The sequence below is a fragment of the Phaseolus vulgaris genome, chromosome 2 (assembly GCF_000499845.2).
Source record: "Phaseolus vulgaris cultivar G19833 chromosome 2, P. vulgaris v2.0, whole genome shotgun sequence".
Taxonomy (NCBI): Eukaryota; Viridiplantae; Streptophyta; class Magnoliopsida; order Fabales; family Fabaceae; genus Phaseolus; species Phaseolus vulgaris.
This window is the reverse complement of record NC_023758.2, coordinates 46464498-46485308: the sequence shown is the minus strand read 5'-3', so window position 1 is coordinate 46485308 and position 20811 is coordinate 46464498. Positions and strand designations below refer to the sequence as shown.

At 32.2% G+C, this 20811-nt stretch overlaps 2 protein-coding genes across 6 annotated transcripts; both read right to left on the bottom strand.

The window, feature by feature from the left end:
• On the bottom strand, positions 1–1382 carry LOC137812701 (ethylene-responsive transcription factor CRF1-like). Its single transcript, XM_068614871.1, has one exon. The coding sequence runs from the start codon at positions 1132–1134 to the stop codon at positions 205–207; it is 930 nt and encodes a 309-aa protein (XP_068470972.1). The 5' UTR covers positions 1135–1382; the 3' UTR covers positions 1–204.
• A 9054-nt stretch (positions 1383–10436) lies between these two features.
• On the bottom strand, positions 10437–14826 carry LOC137812700 (probable inactive receptor kinase At4g23740). Of its 5 annotated transcripts, none has more exons than XM_068614865.1 (4): positions 14511–14826; positions 14290–14396; positions 12545–13872; positions 10437–11492 (listed from the first exon to the last, which is right to left on the bottom strand). In XM_068614865.1, exons 3-4 carry the CDS (start codon positions 13776–13778, stop codon positions 10813–10815), a joined length of 1914 nt encoding a protein of 637 aa, XP_068470966.1. In that variant the 5' UTR covers positions 13779–13872; positions 14290–14396; positions 14511–14826; the 3' UTR covers positions 10437–10812. The 5 variants fall into 5 exon arrangements, with proteins under 5 accessions (XP_068470966.1, XP_068470967.1, XP_068470968.1 ...); XM_068614866.1 differs by having other exon boundaries at positions 14290–14401; positions 14511–14823; XM_068614867.1 differs by having other exon boundaries at positions 14480–14821.
• Positions 14827–20811: the final 5985 nt, after the last annotated feature.

The window sequence follows — 20811 nt, the reverse complement described above, 5'->3', positions numbered from 1 at the left end:
TGTAGTGTTAATAAACATATGGTGGAATAGAAAATTTAGAAAATAAGAAAATAGAAAATGTCTCTCCTTACAAAAATACTATCACCCATGAAAAGGAAAATAAGAAAAAACATATAAAAACAAAACTGATAGCAACCGGCTGATACAAAAGTTGCCCATTTTGGTTGTTGGCAATAGAATTAGAAGAGGAGAATGGGGTCTGAATCAAAGAGCGACAAGAGGATCCCAAACAAACAAATCCCCAATGTCTTGGAAATTATCGCACTCTCTTTGCCAACTCGTAGACCCAAAACCAAAACCCAAATCTAAATTCTCTTTTTCACTAACAAAACATCCACTTAAATCAAATTCATCGTCCAAGAATATACCACTGCTCTGTGCAACGTTGTTAGCGCACTCGTCAAACATACCCAAAGTGCTCTCAAAACCGAATGCCACATCATCAGGAATACCAAACACTGTCTCATCTTTAGACTTACTATCCTCCGAAAAGCACGAGTGTTCGCACTCGCTCGCGGGACCAACCGCGTCGTTTGCTGTTACCGATTCAACTTCCTCCGACGCCCAACAGCACCGAAGAACCGAAGTGGGGGAGCGCAACTCCTCCTCGCCGGAGCAGTAACCGCTTTTTATGCCCTCCTCCGCCGGAGGCGTTACGAAATTAGTGAGCGCGTCGGCGCCACGCAGCTGAATGGCCGCGTTGTCGTACACAATGGCGGCTTCCTCGGCAGTGTCGTAGGTGCCCAGCCACAGCCGAACGCGGCGCGACGGGTCCCTAATCTCCGCCGCCCACTTCCCCCACGGCCGCTGCCTCACTCCGCGGAACTTCCTCGCCTCCGTCCGCCGCCGGAGCGCCTGAGCGTTGGCAGACTTCACCTTTCTTTTCCTGGAAACAACTTTAACGCCGGCGGCGCCGTGGATGGTAATCTCGTTGACGAAGCTTTTGACTCGGCGGCGTGTGGAGGACACGGAAGGCTGGTCCTCGTCCTCGCTGGAGGAGTCCGTGGCGTCGGCGTCGGTGACGCGTATTCGCACGAGTTTGGGATGGTGATGGCTCTTCAAAAGGGCGTCTTCTTCGACGAGGAGTTTGGTGCGGTTGAGGTGTTCTGTTTGCTTGATGGTAGATGAAGCCATAACAGCATTGAAGGGTCACGGTAGAGAGGGGCTATTGAAGTGAAAGGAAAAAGAGAAAGAAAGAAAGAGAGAAGAAGAAGAAGAAGAGAGAGAATGTGAGTGAGATTCCTTGGAGAATGGAGAGAGTGGACACGGGAAGGGGTGGGAGAATATAAATAAAGAAGGGGGAAGGAAAGAGATAACACGTCAGAGAGAAGCTTAAAAGGGAGAGAAATCAGAAACGTAGTGTCAATATGGGTTAAATAGTGTTTCTAAAGTTATTAAAGAACGAGAAGGTTCAACGAAAGTTACGTTTAAAAGGAGAGAATAACAGCGTGCATCACTGCTCGCACCAGCGTGGAACAAAAGAGATGTAAGAAGAAATGTTGTAGCTTAGAACCCAGCACCCACCACATGCACCCTCTGGGACGAAGAAAAAGTGTACATTTTTCCACTAAAGATGTTTAATTTTAACACTGTATATGTATGACAGGAAAAGGAAAAGTGAAAAATATAACTGCTGCAAACACAATAAGATTAATTGTGCTCTCTAGCAAACCATTGCTTATGTTAATGGGAAAGGGTAAAAGAGGTGAAATGGAAGAAATCTAAGAAAAGTACTGGTTTTTTGTTACCAGAAACCTAAAATTTACAGTAGGTTCCAACAGACCTATCTGTTACACTTGTACAGGGTTTAAATGGCATTTATTTTAATTGTATGAATCAATGCAATTTATGTTAATGTTTTTTGGCTTTAACCTTTGGTGAGGTGATGGTAGATATACATAGGAAATGTGGCAGAAATAAGGCAAATAATAAAAGAACACGTGGGAGGACAGAAGGCACACCGATCACGTGAGGTGAGACACTTTGGCTCAGGTCAGCCATTCTTTGACTGAAAAGAAGTCTCCTTCACCTCTGTAACGGTTAATTCAATTTGATTTTAAGGGCTTTTGTGTGTTTAGGTTCTGTTTGGTGATGTAAGTGAAGTTGGGTGGTGGATTAGCAGAAGCAATTCATAGCTATTTTTGACGTGAAATTAAAGAGGTAGGTGGATGACAGACATGGGAAAAATGGGGGGAATTAGTTGCTTACTACTGTGTGCATGCCTTGAGCCACAAAACAAAAAGAACCTTCTTTCAAATTAACCGCACCCATATGCACACAAACACACTACACTGTCATATTCATAAAAGTCAAATGGGCCCTGTCACCAATTCACCACCTTTCTTTTCACTCTTATTGCTATTATTAAATTATTACATCACATAACCATTTTTCTATCTTCTTTAAATTTTTCATAAAGGAAGGTATTTTCCTGCTTTATTACATATCTACAATTCTATTTTTAAATTAGTTAAAGCAGTTTAAAAAAACACGGAACAAATACCTAATTTTCTGTGAGAATTTATTTATAAACTGTGATACAATACAACTTCTTATATTCCTGTTACAGTACATATAATATAATGATTTGCGTTAATTTAAAAATATTAATGGATATGATATTTTATAATTTTGATACTTTATTTCTCAATAAAGTGAAGAAGTTAGGTGAAGTATGTGTGTGTATATATAGTATTGAACCGTTAGGTATTAAGGTGCACTTTACGGAAGAAAGCAACCACGAACAGTTTGACTGCAGTCAACACATGAAGAAGAAAAAAGAGGATGCAAATGATGTGGGAATGATTGAAAATTACACAACAGAATGCTATGAACAAAGATTACAAAACAACAAGTTAATAATAAATTACAGGTCCTCTTAATTAATCACTAATACACTATTACCAACCAGTTTCATTACTAGTCTCTGTCAAAGCAGTTTTCAATTTGTGATTCTCATTTCCCAATGTAATTCAAATGCATAAATAATATATAACCAAACTGCATTATTCAACAAGTAATAACCAAGTCAAAAACAATTTCATAATATCTATGCATTAGTAGTGTAATTTTTTGTTCACATGTCCCAAAGTCCATTAATCAATGGTGCTGTGCATAGTAAATATGAATTAATATTAACAAGTGGCGCTGAATGCCGAGTGAGTATAAACAAAATGTTCTATCCAATATTTTTGAATTTCTCGAAATATGTGAAAGATAATGTATATTCGGACTGGAAGGTTAAAAAAAAGTATGAGTATGCTATATTTATATAATTTTGTTTTTTTAAAAAAGTTGAGTTAATTATATTTATATGTAAATAAAAAAAAACTGTTTTATAATCTCCATTATATTTTTTTTTTCAAATTAATTTAATATTTGAACATTGGTTACACTTTATTATAGTGTCAAGCAAATATTTTTATCAAATAATGATTATTAAATTAATATACAAACTAAGATTATATAACTAAATAAAATATTAGGAAATAGAATGAAAATATTAACATAACAAAATAAGCAGAAAATAACAATAGTCAGACACAGGACATGATTAATATCAGGACAAAAGTGCTTAGTTTGTTTTTAAAGTTTAATTTAAGGATTAGCCTGTTAATTAAGAGACTATCAACTAATATCTGAATAGTAAGAGGATTGAAGTTCTATAAAGATGGAATCAGACTTCTTACATATGTGATAATAAAGGTGCATTAATACACACTTGCATTTTCTTTGTTAATATTATTTTTTACAGACAAGAAAAAGTCATTTGGAAACATTTATCTGTACAAAAAAAAAGAATTCTTGTATATTTAAAAAGTGTAATTTACTTTAGTTTTTTTACAACTTTTTTAAAATATTGATAAAAAATTCTTTATAGTTATTTATTAAATACAAACTCTTCTAAGTATCACTTTTCGTACTTCTAAGTGTAGTTGTCGGAAGAATGGAGGAATTGCTTTGAAGGTGAAATTTCGTGGAAGTTAAGGGATGGTAAAGATATAAGGTTTTGGGAAGACAAGTAGTTGGACAATGAGATCTTAAGAGTAAAATTTTCGAGGCTATTTTCCATTGTCAATGAAAGATCTGCTAGCCTTTCACAAGTAGGTTTTTGGAATAATGACACATGGTGTTGGAAAGTAGCATGGAGACGTAATCTTTTGAGTGGGAAATCGGTGAGAAAAATCAACTCACATCGTTGTTAGATAACAAAACCTTATTAAAAGGGTTCAGGATCAGTGGATATGGAAGGCGGCTGAAAAACTATGTTATACGGTTAACTCGACTTATAATTGTTTAAGAACAAGGGACGAAGGAGCTAATAGTACATTGTATGAGGCTCTTTGGAGCATCAAGGCATTACCTTCAGCATTAACAACTGTCTAGAGAGTTTTGAATGACAAGCTTCCGACGCGTGCTAATTTGGAGAGAAGAGGGTTAATCCTGGAAACCAATAGGTGTGCTATGTGTGGGGAAGATGAGGAAAGTGGAAGTCATGTATTCTTCGAATGTAGAGTAGCCTGGAGAGTATCGTGCCTTTGTAGTGAATGGGTGGGGGAACAAACAGTGGTTCATAGGGAAGGCAAATCCCATTTCCTATAGTTTAATATGAATTGAGCTACAGAAAAGATAAACAGATCTTGGAGGTGTGTCTGGATTGCAGTGGTCGGAGAAATTTGGAAACAAAGAAACCAAATCATTTTTAAGGATGGTCGAGCAGACAGCTCTGAAATCTTCACTTTAGCTCAACTAAAGGCGTGGACGTGGCTTACCAGTAAAGAGAATCTAGTTGAATTTACATACGCACACTGGTGCATAAATCCTACAGAATGTCTGAAATCTATCCGGAAGAGATGATGAAGAAGGAGGAGTTTGTTTTAATAGGAAAAAGTCTCGTAAATTACAGTTGTAAACTATTTTTAATTTTGTTGTCGTGATGTTTCTGAGATTAGTGTTACTAATGCTCTTAGAGAGCTAGTTGTTAGTTGTTTGCAGGTCCAATTGAAGTCACGGAAAAGGCGATTCAAAGCTTGGTTATGGTTGAAAGATTTGATGAATGTTTTTCATGTTGGGTTCCCTGATTGAATTCTTTATCATGTTATATGTTTGAAATTAAAAGGATATTATTAGGGTGGGGTTAGGTGCTAGATGGGATCCTTTGTTTTTTCGTTATCTTCATATGTATCTGGATTACCTGTTCTGTGCATTAGCTATTGGTTAGAATTGTATATCTATGTCTATTGGTTGAAAAAGTATTATGGTAGGATGCAGGGACAATGATTCTCTTTGTGGTGGAGTCATATATACGTTACAAGAAGGGCGCTAAGGAAGGGACAAGGAAGATGATGGTATATAAGTGATTTATTAAGCAGAAAAGGGTTCTGAGTTATTTATTGCAGCAGCAAGCAGGACAAAGGTTTGTTGAGTGGTCTGCTAGGCAAAAATCTGACCTGTAAGCCCATGTACAAATGTTGGTCAACATTTTGCAGTTTTGGTAGATGCATGTTTTGTGTGGTTTGTTGACCAACTCTTGGAGCTTAAAAGATGAGGATGTGTGGAGATTTTTGTAGCTTTTGGAAGTAGACAGGCAGCAGAGGTCGTGCCTCACTTTATAAAATGTAGTGCACAAGGTTGTAGGTAGGGAGCTAGCTAGACTTCAAGTTTTTAGATTGTTAAAATTCTAGTGGCTAGATAGCCATCAAATTTTTGGTTTGCTGGTTTTTATAAAACTAGTTCTGTGACACTCTTAAAAGTGTTTCATTTTATTCTATTGATTATAAATAAAATAAAATAATAAATGGTCATGTACAATGTCCTATATAATTGTTAAACCTTCTATATTTCTTTTTATGTAATTTAGTGATATAACATAAAAAAAAATTATTATCAAAGATATGAATAGAAGATTTTTAAGAAATAAATTAATATAATTTTTAGTTGTTTTACTCTAGGTATATGTTTAGTCTTTATTTATTTTTTTAATTATAATTAATAAATCTTTATTTTACATTATCTTTTTTAATTAAACTTATTTAAAATAAATATACTATTTATATATATATTCTCTGACTCTCTGTTACAGAAAATAATTTTTTTTTATTTTTTTTATTTATATTTGTTCGATTTTGTTCATCTATATTCTTTTTTCTACAATATTTATCTACCATTGATTTGATATGGAGGTTTATACATTTTCAATAAGAACACATTAGGATCCAAAAATTCCCCATACATATTTATATTTGTGTAGCAGAAAAATTTACTAGAGCATAATAGTATAAGCTCTCCTTTAATTTGAACTCTACCATAAGCTGCACAATTTGTCACCTGGTACACCAACCTTTCAAGCACATCAATTTGTAACATAGGTCTCCTAATTACAACTACCTCTTGAAATTAATTAAAAATAAAAACATTTTATAATATATATAATTAAATATAAATCTCATCTTATTGAATCAAATTTAAAGTTAATTTAATAAAAAATACACATATTTTCTTTCTATAATAAAATTCAAATGTTACTTTCCGAGTTATTCTATACTTAGTTACGTAATTCAACATGGATTTGTTGATTTAAAGTCTTCCAAAAAGATCTGAACCAATGCTGTTTTCTTTTCCTTCATCACTGTAAGCTTTAATTTAGTGTGCCTATCATTTTAAGAACAATGTATAATGTAAAGTTAATCTGATGGTAAAAAGCTCATTTTGGGACTGGTTAATTTTTAGCTTGAATTGCACATTTACTATGAAGTAGTATATGCATATTTCCAATAATGGATAATCTCATTTATTAGAGTCTGCATCAAACATTCAATAAGCAACCATAGGTTGTAGAATCATTTTAAGCCTCAGAGTGTAGCTGACAGTTACAAATGGCCTTAAAGTATTACTATCATTTCCTCTTTTATCTACTCCAAAAATCTCACATTCAAAGAGATGGCATCAACATCTCTTATGGGGTAATTTATAAAAGTTGTTGGAATCGTTTAAATACCTTTCCAATGACTGTTCAGTAAGTTAGGAAAAAAAATTTAAAATGGACCCTTGATGTTAGATATACTTTTGACCAGAGTAATAAATGGAAAATCCAAAATGTGATCTAGCTGACTGGATCTGCTTATCCAAACTTAGCTGCACCTGTAATTAATACCATTTTTACCTTCCACCCTTTCTATTCTTCTCATCACACTTCCACAGTACAAACTTTCTAAACTTTTTATGCAACCTTCCAAAATTGTGTATTCAATTTCAGTGCATGTTTGATTGAACATTCACATACTTGTTTTAGAATCATTTCTATGTTGCAATGTTAATGATGATTTCAAAGTTTATAGTCACAAATTTTAGTTAGATAAAAAGTGTGCTTTGCTTGAAAGAATTAGGCAACTGATTCATGGTAACTTTTAAGGTGATTGGAATTTGAAGTAAAATTTTGTTTTTAACCTAACTTTATTAAAAAAATGTTAAATAAATTAACAAAAAATGAAAGTTTCAACCAATGTAAACAATTTTAGTTAGTGTCATAGATTTGTTGAAATATGTGCGAAACTTTACTACTAGAGGAATGAACTTTGTGGGTAGTTATAGTTGAATGAACATGTATGGCCACCCATCATGAAATGGGCCATTTACTGCAATTCAAATTCTGTATTCTGTGTTTTTCTCTTCTTAGATTTTCCTATTCAATAGTGTTCATTGTCACTGTGAGGCACTGCTTGAAGGGAAGGGGGGTAAAATAGAGACATAACTATTTTTTCTCTTTTTTGAGCTACATTTTTTTTTTCTTGGGGTGTCAAACTGTAAGAAAGTCAAGTAACACAGCTTCGGTAGTGTTTTTTCTTTTACTGTTTTTATTTTAATTTCTAAAATTATTTATTTTTTCTTATTTTGATTCCTTTTTAAATACTGTTTTAATTGATTATTTTTTTTATTTTCTTACATATTTATGTATAAAAATTTTAACACAAAAAATATTGAAAATTAAATATCACTTTCATAAATAAAACTAAAATGCCCTAAAACATTTATTTTCACCAAAATATTAATATTTTTCCTTTTGAAAAAAGCGACCACCAACATAACATAATATGACCAACATTGGTGGGTTTTATAAGGCTTTTGCTATTTATACTCTCCCTAATTGCTAAATTCAACTATCTTTTCTTTGTTTTGTATTTTTAAAGTACTTCATTAACCTTAATTTTCTTTCCTTCTTCAATAATCTTGGTTTTCACCATCTTTTTCCATTAATTATTACTATCCAATTAATAATCAATCTATCCCATAACTTCTCTAAAGATATTTTGTTAAATGACAACAATAACTAACTATATAATCATTTTTGGCACAAAATATAGAATTTAATAAAAACTATATTGTAAGAACATCTAAATTTAATGAAATTGTAATGGGATAAAATTTAAGGCAACTTTACATATATTTAATAGAAAATTAAGAGAAAGGATTGGAAGGGTAATGAAAATAGAGTCTAAAGACAATATTGAATTATAGACTAATGGATTTTTTTTTACCTCATAGAAAAAAGTAAATTATTTAGGATTTAGAGTTTAAAAATTACATAATGTATTATAAAATCTAAACCCTAATACACTTTTAAATTACATAATTTAAAAATTCAGAAATTTGAAAAATGTATTTTGTATTGTACAAGAATTTATAATCTGAAGATTTGCAAATATATATTGGATTACACCATCTCTAAATTATATAATCTGAAAAGTAAAAAATATATTATGAATTACATAATTTAAATAAAATTTTGGATTAGAGAGTTTAGAGTGTATTTTTAAATCTAAAAATATATTTTAGAATGTGTAATTTAGAATATGTTTTGGCATTTCATAATCTAAGGCATATGAACAGTTTAGACATTCTCACATCCTATAAAGGTGCAGGAAGAAATCATGGAAGTACAAAAAAGTGATTTCCTTGACTAAATCAGAACAACCGAAGTCCAAAGTTACGTTGATATGAGAATCCAACTTTCTTTGAAATGTTTTCCATCATCAAGATGTTGAACCCAAAATTCATCATTAAACTTGTGAAGTTTGTATGGCATGACAAAGGTACCCATGATAAATCTTTCTTACAGTTTTGTAATTTTTTCTATCTCAACTGATAAAAAGCCCAATAAGGACAAAGGCAGGTAAAAATCTGCATTATGCAAGAATAAGACACATATTACAAGACTATCTTTACTGTAAGAATTAATGTAAAATTTGTAATATTTAATTTAGGATCTATCATATATTTTTTAACATTTAAAACACTTAAATATGAAAACATTTCAAAATTTAAAATTCGGACAAATCTTGTTATGTACTGTCAACGTCATAGTTTTTTCTGATATTAGGTTTTGTTAGTTCTTTTCTCATATAACTCGTATATATGAACATGTAATTCATCCTTTTTTAATGTAATTATATTTTCCGTGTAACAAAAGTCTTAATTCTTTGTCTTTGATTTTGTTTTTTTTTGGATTTGGCATTCGTTGTAATAAAATAATTTACCTATTAGTTTTGTTCATGTGTTTTTATGATCATTTTGACTTTTAATTTTTCTTACATCATTAGAATTTTTTATATGGGTATTTTGATTATGTGAACTCTTTTTTACCCTGACCAAATGGGTTGGAGTACTATAGACTGAGTCATTTTTACAGATACAAACATAAAATTTTAGAAAAATATTTTTACATTGTGTAATTTAATTTCTTTTTATTTCAAATTGTAAAACACATAATAATTTTTTGGATTAAATAATTTAAAATAAATTTCTGAATTATACAATCCTCACTATTTTGAATTTTATCGTACCTAAAAAGTGTGCAACAAGAAAATATGGGTTCCTAATAAATTGTAAGACATTTTACAACAAACATCTGTTTTGACTTCATATTATGTTATACAATCTTAGAAAACTAGGGCCTGGTCACTGCTTCATATTTTCTTTACCAAACTTCTGTGAACGGAATAATACTATTTTTTCGATATATAACTTTTAATTAATTCAAAAAGAATTTAAGAAAAGTAAGTACTTTAAGTAATGATATTAGATTTACTACTACTTAAGAAAGATTTTTTTTCTAAAATTATTATGAAGCCTCATCAACTCAACCCTTTTTATCAAATTAATGTCTTCGTGTATTATATGGATTTACAAATTTAATTTATATATAGACATTTTTCTATAATAATCACACATAAAAAGAGAAGGATTTTTTAAAAAAAAATTAAAGCCATTACATTTTTTATTTTTTTTATTAATCATCTACTTCTACTCCGATTCTCAGAACGAAAAAGTATCTTATTAATTTATAATATTCATTAAGTATTAATCATAAAAACATTATAACATGGTTAAAGATATTTTGGCAAAAGAAAAATAACACAGTAGAGAGAATTCAGAGAATCTTATAAAAAGGATGAAGTAAATTTCTCAAAAAAATTCCTATATAGAAGAAGAGAGGTAATAGTTGTTAGAGACCTCTTGCAAGGGAAAAACAACAGCTTACAGGTGCAGTTTCTTAGTAAAGACTGTCTCATTTCACACACACAAACGGAATGCTTCACATTATGACCACTTCGTTGCTATACCAGGTCATGGTACTTCCTTCTACCAGGGTCAAATCAAATACTAGCCACCACTAGTTAATATTTTAACCAACTCAGGCAACTTACATATCAGAAAAAAATAATAATGATGATAATAACCACGCTCTTGTTTAGAACTTGGAGATAAAAATGGACAAGATACACCTCAAATCAAACAAAGGGTGACACCTTTCTTTCATTCACTTCCTCTTGGGAAGTAGGAGGGAGTGGAAGGAGAGTTACCACTGTCATGTTGAGACAATTTAAGTTGTTCAGCTTGATTCCCAGATGATGAATAAGGCTCTCCATCAATCTGTCTCACATTTTCTATCATCTTCACAACTTCAGACATCTTAGGCCTTTGATCAGGCATCCTCACCACACATGACATGGCTATCTGTAACATTTCCACCATCTCTTCTTCTATGTTTGGATATCTCATCAGCTCAAGGTCAAACACTTCAGCCGTCCACTCCTCACGCACAACTGAATGAACCCACCTCACAAGGTGGATAATCTCATCACCACCAGTCGTGTGGATAGGGGATTTCCCAGTCAGAAGCTCCAGCAACACCACCCCAAAACTGTAAACATCTGAGGGCTGTGCTGCTTTTCTGGTGTCTGTCACTTCGGGTGCCCGGTAACCGGCTGCTCGTGATATTGGCAAGGCAAGTGAGCTTGATATGGTTGCCAGGCCAAGGTCAGACACTGATCCATACTGTTTGCTGTTGAGAAAGATGTTTGAGGATTTGATGTTGCCGTGTACAAGCTTGCCACCGTTCTCAACATGGATACGAGCAATGCCTCTTGCAGCACCTAAGGCTATTTTCAGCCTTGTATCCCAATCTAAAGGCACCCTCTCCTCTCCTCTCTTGGCTGAAAATTTCAGAAAGAATAATGGATTTTACATGTAAGGACAGTGTATAGTTGTAGTTGGTTGTGTAATGTGTAGAATGTACTAAACTAGCATTTTCAAGACAAGTAATTTATTTGCTTAGTTTGAATCTTGACTTCTTTTGGAAAAAGAGCATGTTCAATATTTGAGTGTTTGAATAACTTTACCTACCATTTGTAAATAATATGAAGTTCAAAATATTAATATTCAGATTAATAACAATAAGGATTTGATTGGTATGATACAAGTTAGAATGAGAGAAATCAAACAGAATAAAATATGATAAATGTATCAGCACGATATGGAAGTATATGCTCAAAGTTTAATGAATAGAAAGAGAATTTAGTTCCTTTAAAGTAAAATGATGTGTAATGTATTAAAAGAAGACGAAAAAAGAAGTAAAGTTGTATTCACTTACGATTTCAAATGAGTTAACTTTACAACATATACTTTAATTTAAAACAATGAAAATTCCTTACTTTCTCACTTTACAATCTTTATTTTAAATTAGTCATATCTATAAGAGGAAGGTAAATGAAACTTTGTCAAAAAATAAGTATAATAAGGTCTTGGACTTTATACATACAGACATGCTTGTCAATGACAATAACTAAGCCATAGAAATGAAGTGTACATGAAGCTATTTGATAATTTGAATAATCAAAAGACTCGTTTCTACCAAAAACTTTAATTTAAACCATGGAAATACTTTACTTTCTCACTTGACAGTCTTCATTTTAAATGAGTCAAATTCATTGGAGGAAGGCCAATGAAATTTTGGGAAATTAAATGTAAGAAGACTTCATATCTAAACACTTGGGCATGCTTGTCATTGACTACAACTAAGCCAGAAATGTGAACATGCATAGAAACAATAGTCAACACATCCAGTTTTAAGACGAATTTTGTTCATCTAAATTTGTGAATTTGACTATACATATCTTTATTTATATTTGATTTAAGTGCATTATTGCAATTAGAACATAAGCCAACTGCAAGACAAATTGGCATGAGCTAAAACAGTAGTACGTACCATGCAAAATGGAAGCTATGCTCCCCTGACTGTGATAATCATATACCATGAGTTTCTCATCTTTAGAATAATAATATGCCTTGAGCTCAACAACATTCTCATGCTTAAGGCTTCCTACAATCTCCATGTGCTGCTCAAAATCCTTCTTTCCAACAGCTACCTCCTTTAACCTCTTCACAACAACCGTGGTTGCATCTTCTAGTATTGCCTTGTAGGCAGTTCCAAAAGTTCCCTTTCCCAGAACCTCAGCAGAAGCCCTCAACAAATCTTCCAAATCAAAGGCATAATTACATCCCTGAAAGAAAACTAGCTTATTATTTGCATCCTGGTTTCTTGAGATTGCTTTCTCAGGAGACATTTCTCCCTTGTGCAACTTCCCACTGAAGGTTTCCTCATCCTCATCACCTCTTCTTGAGCAGCACACAAAAGTCAAAGAAATAAAAGCCACGAGGCCTAAAACACCAGCAGCAACAACCACTCCCAACAGCGCCGCTTCACTGAGCCTTCTACGCCTCCTAGACTTCAAAGACGGCTCAAAAGCGGGTTGAGGTGCCGGAGAAACTGTGGAAAAAGTTCTAAAGGAAATATTATTCCCAGAGAATGCAGAATGAGGAAACCTCAGCAGAGATTTGGGAACAGTTCCCTGCAAATTGTTGTTGGACAGATTCAGCACTTGCAATCTTGACAAATTGAGGTCAGGAATTTCCCCAGAGAGAGAGTTGTTTGCAAGGTTCAAACCGGAAAGCAGAGGCAAGATGTTAAGGGAGACAGGAATGCTGCCATTGAAATGGTTATTGGACAAATTGACGACAGTGAGGTTCTTCCAGGCCGAGAAATCAGGCAAAGGCCCAGACAAGTTGTTGAACTGAAGGTAGAGGAAAGACAAGTTCTTTAGATTGGAAAAATCAGAAGGGAAATGCCCAGATATCACATTGGATCTGAGGCTCAAAGTTTGCAGTGCTGAGAGGCGGCTAATAGTGTCAGCTGGAATAGTGCCATGAAATCCAACCCCTGGCAACCTAATTGCAATTACTCTGGACTTGTCTTCATTGCAAGTCACACCAGTCCAAGAAGCACACATGGGGGAACTCTCATTCCAATTCAGAGGCCTGGAAGGAGGGAACTTGTTCACAAAGTCAAGCAACGCCTCCTTATCTTCAACAGGCTCACCACTTCCTTGCCACAGAACCAAACACAAAAGGGAAATGGAAGAGAAAATGGGTAGAAAGTCCATTTCAAATTTCCCTTCCACTCCTAACAGCAGTAGGAACGAGGAGTTTCTCCTGCTACCTTATTCACACAGCAACACAAGACTATCTCTCCATAGACTGAAATGAATCACCACAAGTTTGTTAGTTTAAACAAAAAAAGGCACTATTTCCCCCTTAAGACAAAGGGGAAACCCGAAAAAGAGAATGAAAATAAATAAAAAAAAGTGTGGAAACTGGAAAAGGAAATCAGATTCCTAGAAGATTGTCTAAGAAAGTAGAAGCGGACACTGAGAAACTTGTGCATAAAAGAATGAGCTTGCAGGTTGTGTTTTTAAGTTAACAAAAGGGGAACATAATTTATTTAATATGTTTAAAAAAAAGAAAAAAAGAAAGAAAGTAATAACATGTGTTCTACTTCTAACAGATATGGTGCATCTTTTGGCTCTTTATTCCGTAGCAACTTTTCAGAGGAGATGGCGAACAGAGAAAATTCAAATTTTATTGGAAGATAAAGGAAGTTGAATTAAAACTCACTTGGCTCTAAGCCATTCTATCTTCTTTGCAGATCTGATCAAAGAATGTCCTCTTTGTCCCGCAAAAGAAACAAAACAAAACAGCCTTTTAAGTGTAACCTTCCGCACCTGCGCTATTACAAACTCAAATAAATAAGATAATTAAATAACGTATAGAACGTGCAAAAGAGTAGAGAAAAAAAAAAGCCTACGATATGTGAATTTTGAAGGAACAATGCTCACAGTGCTCTGAAGTTAGCAAACTAAAAGTGGCACCTTCCAATGCAAAAAATGAAGAAGACGTTAGCAAAATGCGATTTTGTGAGGAGGGTAGGAGAATGTGCGTGGAAGAGAGAAAGGAGATTTTATGGAGCATTCAGCAACGGCTCTATTTGGTGCGGTGAGTGTAACTGTGAGGAAAAGAAATGGAACGTCTGAAACAGTAACAGAGACACGCATGGAGCTTAATGGCGACGCCACTCACGAAGAAGTGGAGAGTGAATGCGGAGAGAGATTGGAGAAAATAAGGATTAACGTTGGAACAGAACACCGCTGTTCCTTTGTTGATGGGGGGATGGGTTTATAGGGATCACTGACGTGGGCGAATTACAGATAGACACGTGGGTCCCTTCTTATTTCCTTAATTTTTTTTTGGCTTCCAAAGATAAACAAACAAACACTCTGTCTCTCATTTTGGATTTATTTTTAGACTTTAATTAATTAGAAAATTAAACTTTGGTGTTGGTATCTAATCTCTAATCAGAATGTGGAGAAAATTATGCAAAATGGCATTATGGATAGTTTTTCTTAGAAGAAGAAAAACATTTTTAATTGTACAATCGGTTTGATATTTCTAAAAATTATTAATTTTTGGATAATTTTTTTACATCAGTTTCTTTTAGATCACCCGTATTAAATACTATAATATTAGATATTCTTCTAACTGACTTAAGTTGAGTCAAAATAATCAAATTTAAATAAAATAAGTATATATTTAAAAAAACAGTTAATAATTCATTTGACTTCTTTTATTTTAATCTACAATGATTTATTGTTTAAAATATAACTAAACCTTAATATTAAGTTTATATTTTTACAAAAAATGTGAACTATATATAACTATTATAAAACATGTTAAAACATCATTTTAATTTTTAAATTTTGAAAACTTCTATTGCTATTCTGTGATTGCAAAATGCCTTGGTCAAATCATTAAAACTGAGAGTACAACTTTATCCCTTTAGTAGTTTTAATTATATATATACCTTTTTTTAAAACTACCAGTAAATGTTATTTACATTGATTTTGTAGAACTTTTGACATTGAACTTTAATACAAATTGTTACATAATCAATACATTAACTTTTCTAATAATTATTTTTAAATGTTTTGTTTTTTTTATATAACTACTACATGTTTTACAAATTATATATAAAATGGTTTCTAATTAATTAATAATATACAAATATGTACATTTACCATACATGAAAAATAAACTCAATTACTATAACTATTAACCATTGGAGGGTACACTATTAATCATTACCACGGCTATTAACATATCGAGTATATAATCATGCAAAAGGATGAAGAAGGTGAAGTAGGAAATATTCATTATTTGCAGTGTTACTTTGAAGAACAGATTTACATGTGTGATAACTTTATATTATAAAAATGTAGGTTATGATTCGTAAATCTAGTGTATAATCATAGAATTAGTCCATAAAAGACCTTAAACTAGATGTAGTGATGAATTTACATTTTTTTAGGGGAAGGTGGGAGCAATGAGTAGCAGGTTTAAGTGGCTGGTGAGTGGTGAAATGATCATTAGTCCTTTCACAATAACGACAAACAGTCGATGTTGTCAATGGTCCAACGCGAAAAACGACTTTTACAACTGCCCCAAAAATCCACTAATCATTTTGTACAATTGCATAAACAATTTTGTTTGTGTTTACTGCTTTTTTTTTAATCTATTTATTAATTGGTGAAAAAACTTACGAGCATATCTTATCCATATCTATTACTTCTACTGTATTAATCTTTTTATATTATCAATCTTTAAACATTCTCGTATTCTACCATAATGTACTGTCTCGTCATCAATAATGCATCTTATGCAAATTCTTTGCAAACTTTTATCAGAATGGCGATCTCGTTTTAAAGGAGTATTGTAATATAATTGGCTGTTAATTTCGTCAATTATAGTTAATCACGTGTTCTAAAAGATGACCCACTGGGCCATTCTTAGTCTTAATTTGCAACTCTGCAAGAGACTATTCATAACACAATGATGGATTATGGTTGAATTTATAAAAAAGAAAAACATAGTTTAAGGGGAAAATTGTAACTGCTGTGACAAATCAGATAACTAATGTGTGTGTTTTTTATATAATGTAAATGTTCTGCATGGAACACAGCAAGATTTATAATAAATTTATTAGTCAACTTTGAACTAATCTTGCTTTTGATTCTCAAGTGAACTCACTTGATCACGGATAATGGGTAAAAATAAAGCAAACAGTTGATAGTAAGATTGTTCATTTTTATAATAAATATTTTAATAGTTATATGATTTAGAATTAGTCGACAGTAATAAATTTCATACACTGAACCAAAGGCTTGAAAATTAAAATGTAATATTTTATGGAACCGAGTACATAAATATTTTTAATTTATATATTTTTAAAAATAATAAAATACTTAGAATTATAAAATTTATAGTTAGAATAAATAAATAAAATATAAGTACTACATTAAGAAGAATAAATATTAAAATAAAATATTTAAAAGTAAAAATTATTCAAATTTGTGATGGAAAGTAATTGAAAAAGTCAAGTAATTATTTTGAAAAGTTTGAGATTTTAGAAAAAGAAACTTTGTCACAACTTTTTAAAAATAACCTATAGTTTACATAAAAAAATATTATTAAGTTAGATATAGTTTATAAGTATAAACTAAAACTAAAATATTTGAAATTGTATAAGGATAGAAAGTATATTATTAGCTAAAATGTTCAAGATTTATTATGAAAAGAAAATTAAACGTAAAATTAAAAAAAAATGTGAAAAACATTTTACCATAAAAGTATATAATATTTTTTAAAATAATTAAAAATATTAAATTAAATAATGGTAAAGGGACACGAGAAATAAAAAAAAAATAGAATGCAAATTCTTTAAATTCGAGATTAGGAAATTGGGAGTTGATTTCTTTTAGTTGTTTTTTTCAAGAAATATCAAGTTTCTTAAAAAGTAACATTTCTTAAAATTTTAATATACTTTTTAAAGTTTTTTAACAATCATAATCAATTTACTCTTCTTTTCTCAAGTGTTGGGAAAATAAAAAATATTAGATAATTAAAGTTTATTACATTTACAAGAAAAATAAAATTTCAATTTTTTTTAAATGATTATCATTAAACATTTTCAATGAATTAATTATTAAGATTTATTGAGTATAGTTCCATTAATTTAATGGAGAGATTCCCAACCCGAAGTATAATTTGAATAATTTGAAAGTTCACCTTAAATTTAAAAGAGAAACTTAAACCGTGTTATCTTGAGTTGAAACTGGCATCACAATAATTTATAAAAGAAGATTAAAACAAATTTGCAAAAAAGGGTTATGTAAATTTTGAAAATTGACAGGTATACCAATTCCAGTAAAAAGCAGCATTATGCAGAATGGAATGAATAGAACTATTAGCTTTCCACGCTCTGAAGGCGTTGCTCGTGAATGATCCAGTACGGCAATTGTGTTGTGAATGGTGGTTTAAGAAAATAAAACAAGAAACAAGATAAGGAGAAAGATCACTCCAAATTATGGTTGTCTTTTTCCTCCAACAGCCAACGTTAAAGTCTAAACTACCTCTGTCCTCTTCGATGGCTATAGCAACAAAGCCTTAATACACAGGTCATTATCCACAAAAACGGTTGGTCGGTAAGGAATGTGGATCAATTCAATTCCTCATTTTGTGTTATGCAAAAACATCAACATGTATTAAAGTTTGTTTTCTCAGACGGTGCATCTCTTCTATATAAACTAGTTAATTTACACCATAAAAAATTATTCAATGCACAAAGATTAAAATCTTAAGGGTAACAATTTTTTGGTTAAAAGGGTTCTCTAGGGTTATTAAGGGTAACAATTTTTTTTAGTTAAAAGGGTTTTCTAAGGTTATGATTCAAGCCAATTGAAAAATTATGTATAATCTTATTTTAAAAAGTTTTTATTCTTATCAAAAAGGAATTTTGAAAATTTGGAAAAGACAACGGGTAAATAAAGGAGAACATGTATTATAGAAGAGAGTTGAAAATAAGACTAGTTAAAAAAAACAAAGAAAAAAATGATATATATACTAGAGAAATCATAAAACAAATGATAGACACTCGGTTAAGAATCTACTTTCTTAATTACTTTAAATGTATTAGGTTTAAGATAGTCAATAATCTTTTTTATATAGTTTCTTTCCAATAAAATTTGGGAAAGAGAATATTTTTAATTATTGAAAAAGTTGGCTAATAGTGCAGAGTGACCCAACTTCTCTAATCGGCTTTAATAATTAGGGTGGTTTTTGGCGTTGAATTGGGTTTGCAGTGGCTGAGACTGTACCGTTTGTAAGTTAGTTTGGTTAAAGGAGGGCCAGAAGTTATCCTGTGGTGTGGTGTGGTGTGGGGAAGAGACACACACCAATGACTTGTGCATAGGCAAGTGTTTGATTACTAAGTTCAGTGTTTTCACAGTGTGATGCATCAATTGGATGGTGGTCTATTCAGGGATGATGGGAAATTGTCCTACTTTATGGGCACTGGGATTTTGGTAGGACATCCACATTTTACCTTTCATCTTATACTATTTTCCCCCAAAAAAAACTATACCTACCTACCCTTGGTAAAAAATTGTCACACAACTCTTATCAAGATTCCATGCACCTTTTACCTTTGTTACATCTCCCATCTCCTATATCTTTATAAACCTTTTCTCTTTCTTTTTATTATAGATATTGGAAAATTTCTTTATCAATCAATTAACTGCTTATGAAAACTATCGTCTTTAACAGGTGAGAATTTTTGTCATTAATTCATTGAACCATCCAAAACAGAATGAAAAAGAAAAAAAAATTGCCTTTTCAAACTGATTGCCAAGATTGAAAAAAAAACTGAGATATAAAACTATGAAAGACCCACCAGAGAAACAAAAAGAACTGATGTTTATAGCAACAAAATGAAAACGAAGAACAATACGAAAATAATAATAGAAATAATTAATTTGAGTCAAACATGGATTTTCAAACAATAATCAACATTGAGTCGATTGAAATTACAAAGAGTAGTGAAAATATATAAAAACTTGCATAGAACAGTTATGATATTTATGTATGCTTAAATAATGTTATGTTATATTTTTAATATTAAAAATCTGTATATAAATATTACCCTCACTACTTAAAATTTCTGGATGACACTAGATATTTGTTAAGTCAAATCATGTTAAATATTTATTTTTTTTATGATAAACTAAAAAAATTGTAAGTATTCTTAACCTTATGATACTATTGTTTTGCTTTGAGAATGACAATTTTTGTTTTACAAGTCACACTTTAGAAAAAATAAAGTTTATTAAAAATTGAAATATGCTCTTTTCAAAATAAAATAATATTAGTAACAAACTTGATTTTATATGGACTCAACATAACTCCTGGATCAAAAAAAAAAATCCTAGCTGATTTAAGAGTCTGAGATGAGTTCAATTCGACCCGACTTATGTGGATGCAACTAGACTTAATTTGAAGTGGGCTCGACACGACTCATATTGACATGGGTCTGACTTGACTTGACCCGACTCAACTCGACTTGATGTGTGACCAATGTGGACCCAACATGACATGGTCCAATGTGGGGCCAACTTGACTTAGTCGAATGTGAACCCTAATCAACTCGGTTTGAGGTGCGCTCAACTTGACTCGGCTTAAGGTGCGCCCTGCTCAATTGAGTCTGACATTGGCTCAATTAGACTTAACCTAATGTGAGTCTAAATCGACTTGACCCAATATGAGCTTACTCAACTCGAGACATGGGCTCGATTCAACTTAGCATAACGTGAACCTTGTTAACCTTGACATGACTTGGACCCAGCTTAACCTAGTCCAACTTGACCGACCTACTTGACTTAGGCCCGACCTAGCCTTGTTCATCTTAACCTCGGACTAACTCAGGTGGACTTGGTCTTTACTCGAGTTAACTTAGCATAGACACGACCCAACTTGACTAGCATGGGTCAAACCTATGTTGGTTAGACATGAAGTCATCCTAGTCTGATCTGACTTGTCCGAAATTGGACTCAACTTCATCTGAACTCAATAACCTAAATTGTCATAACCTCTACTCGCTTCAACTCAGCATGACTTAGGTTAGGCTTAACTTGACTTGATTAGCATGGGTCAAACCTATGTTGGTTCAACATTAAATCATCTTAGTCTGATATGACTTGTCCGAAATTAGACTTGGTTTGTCCTAAGCTCTACTCGGTTCGACTAAACACA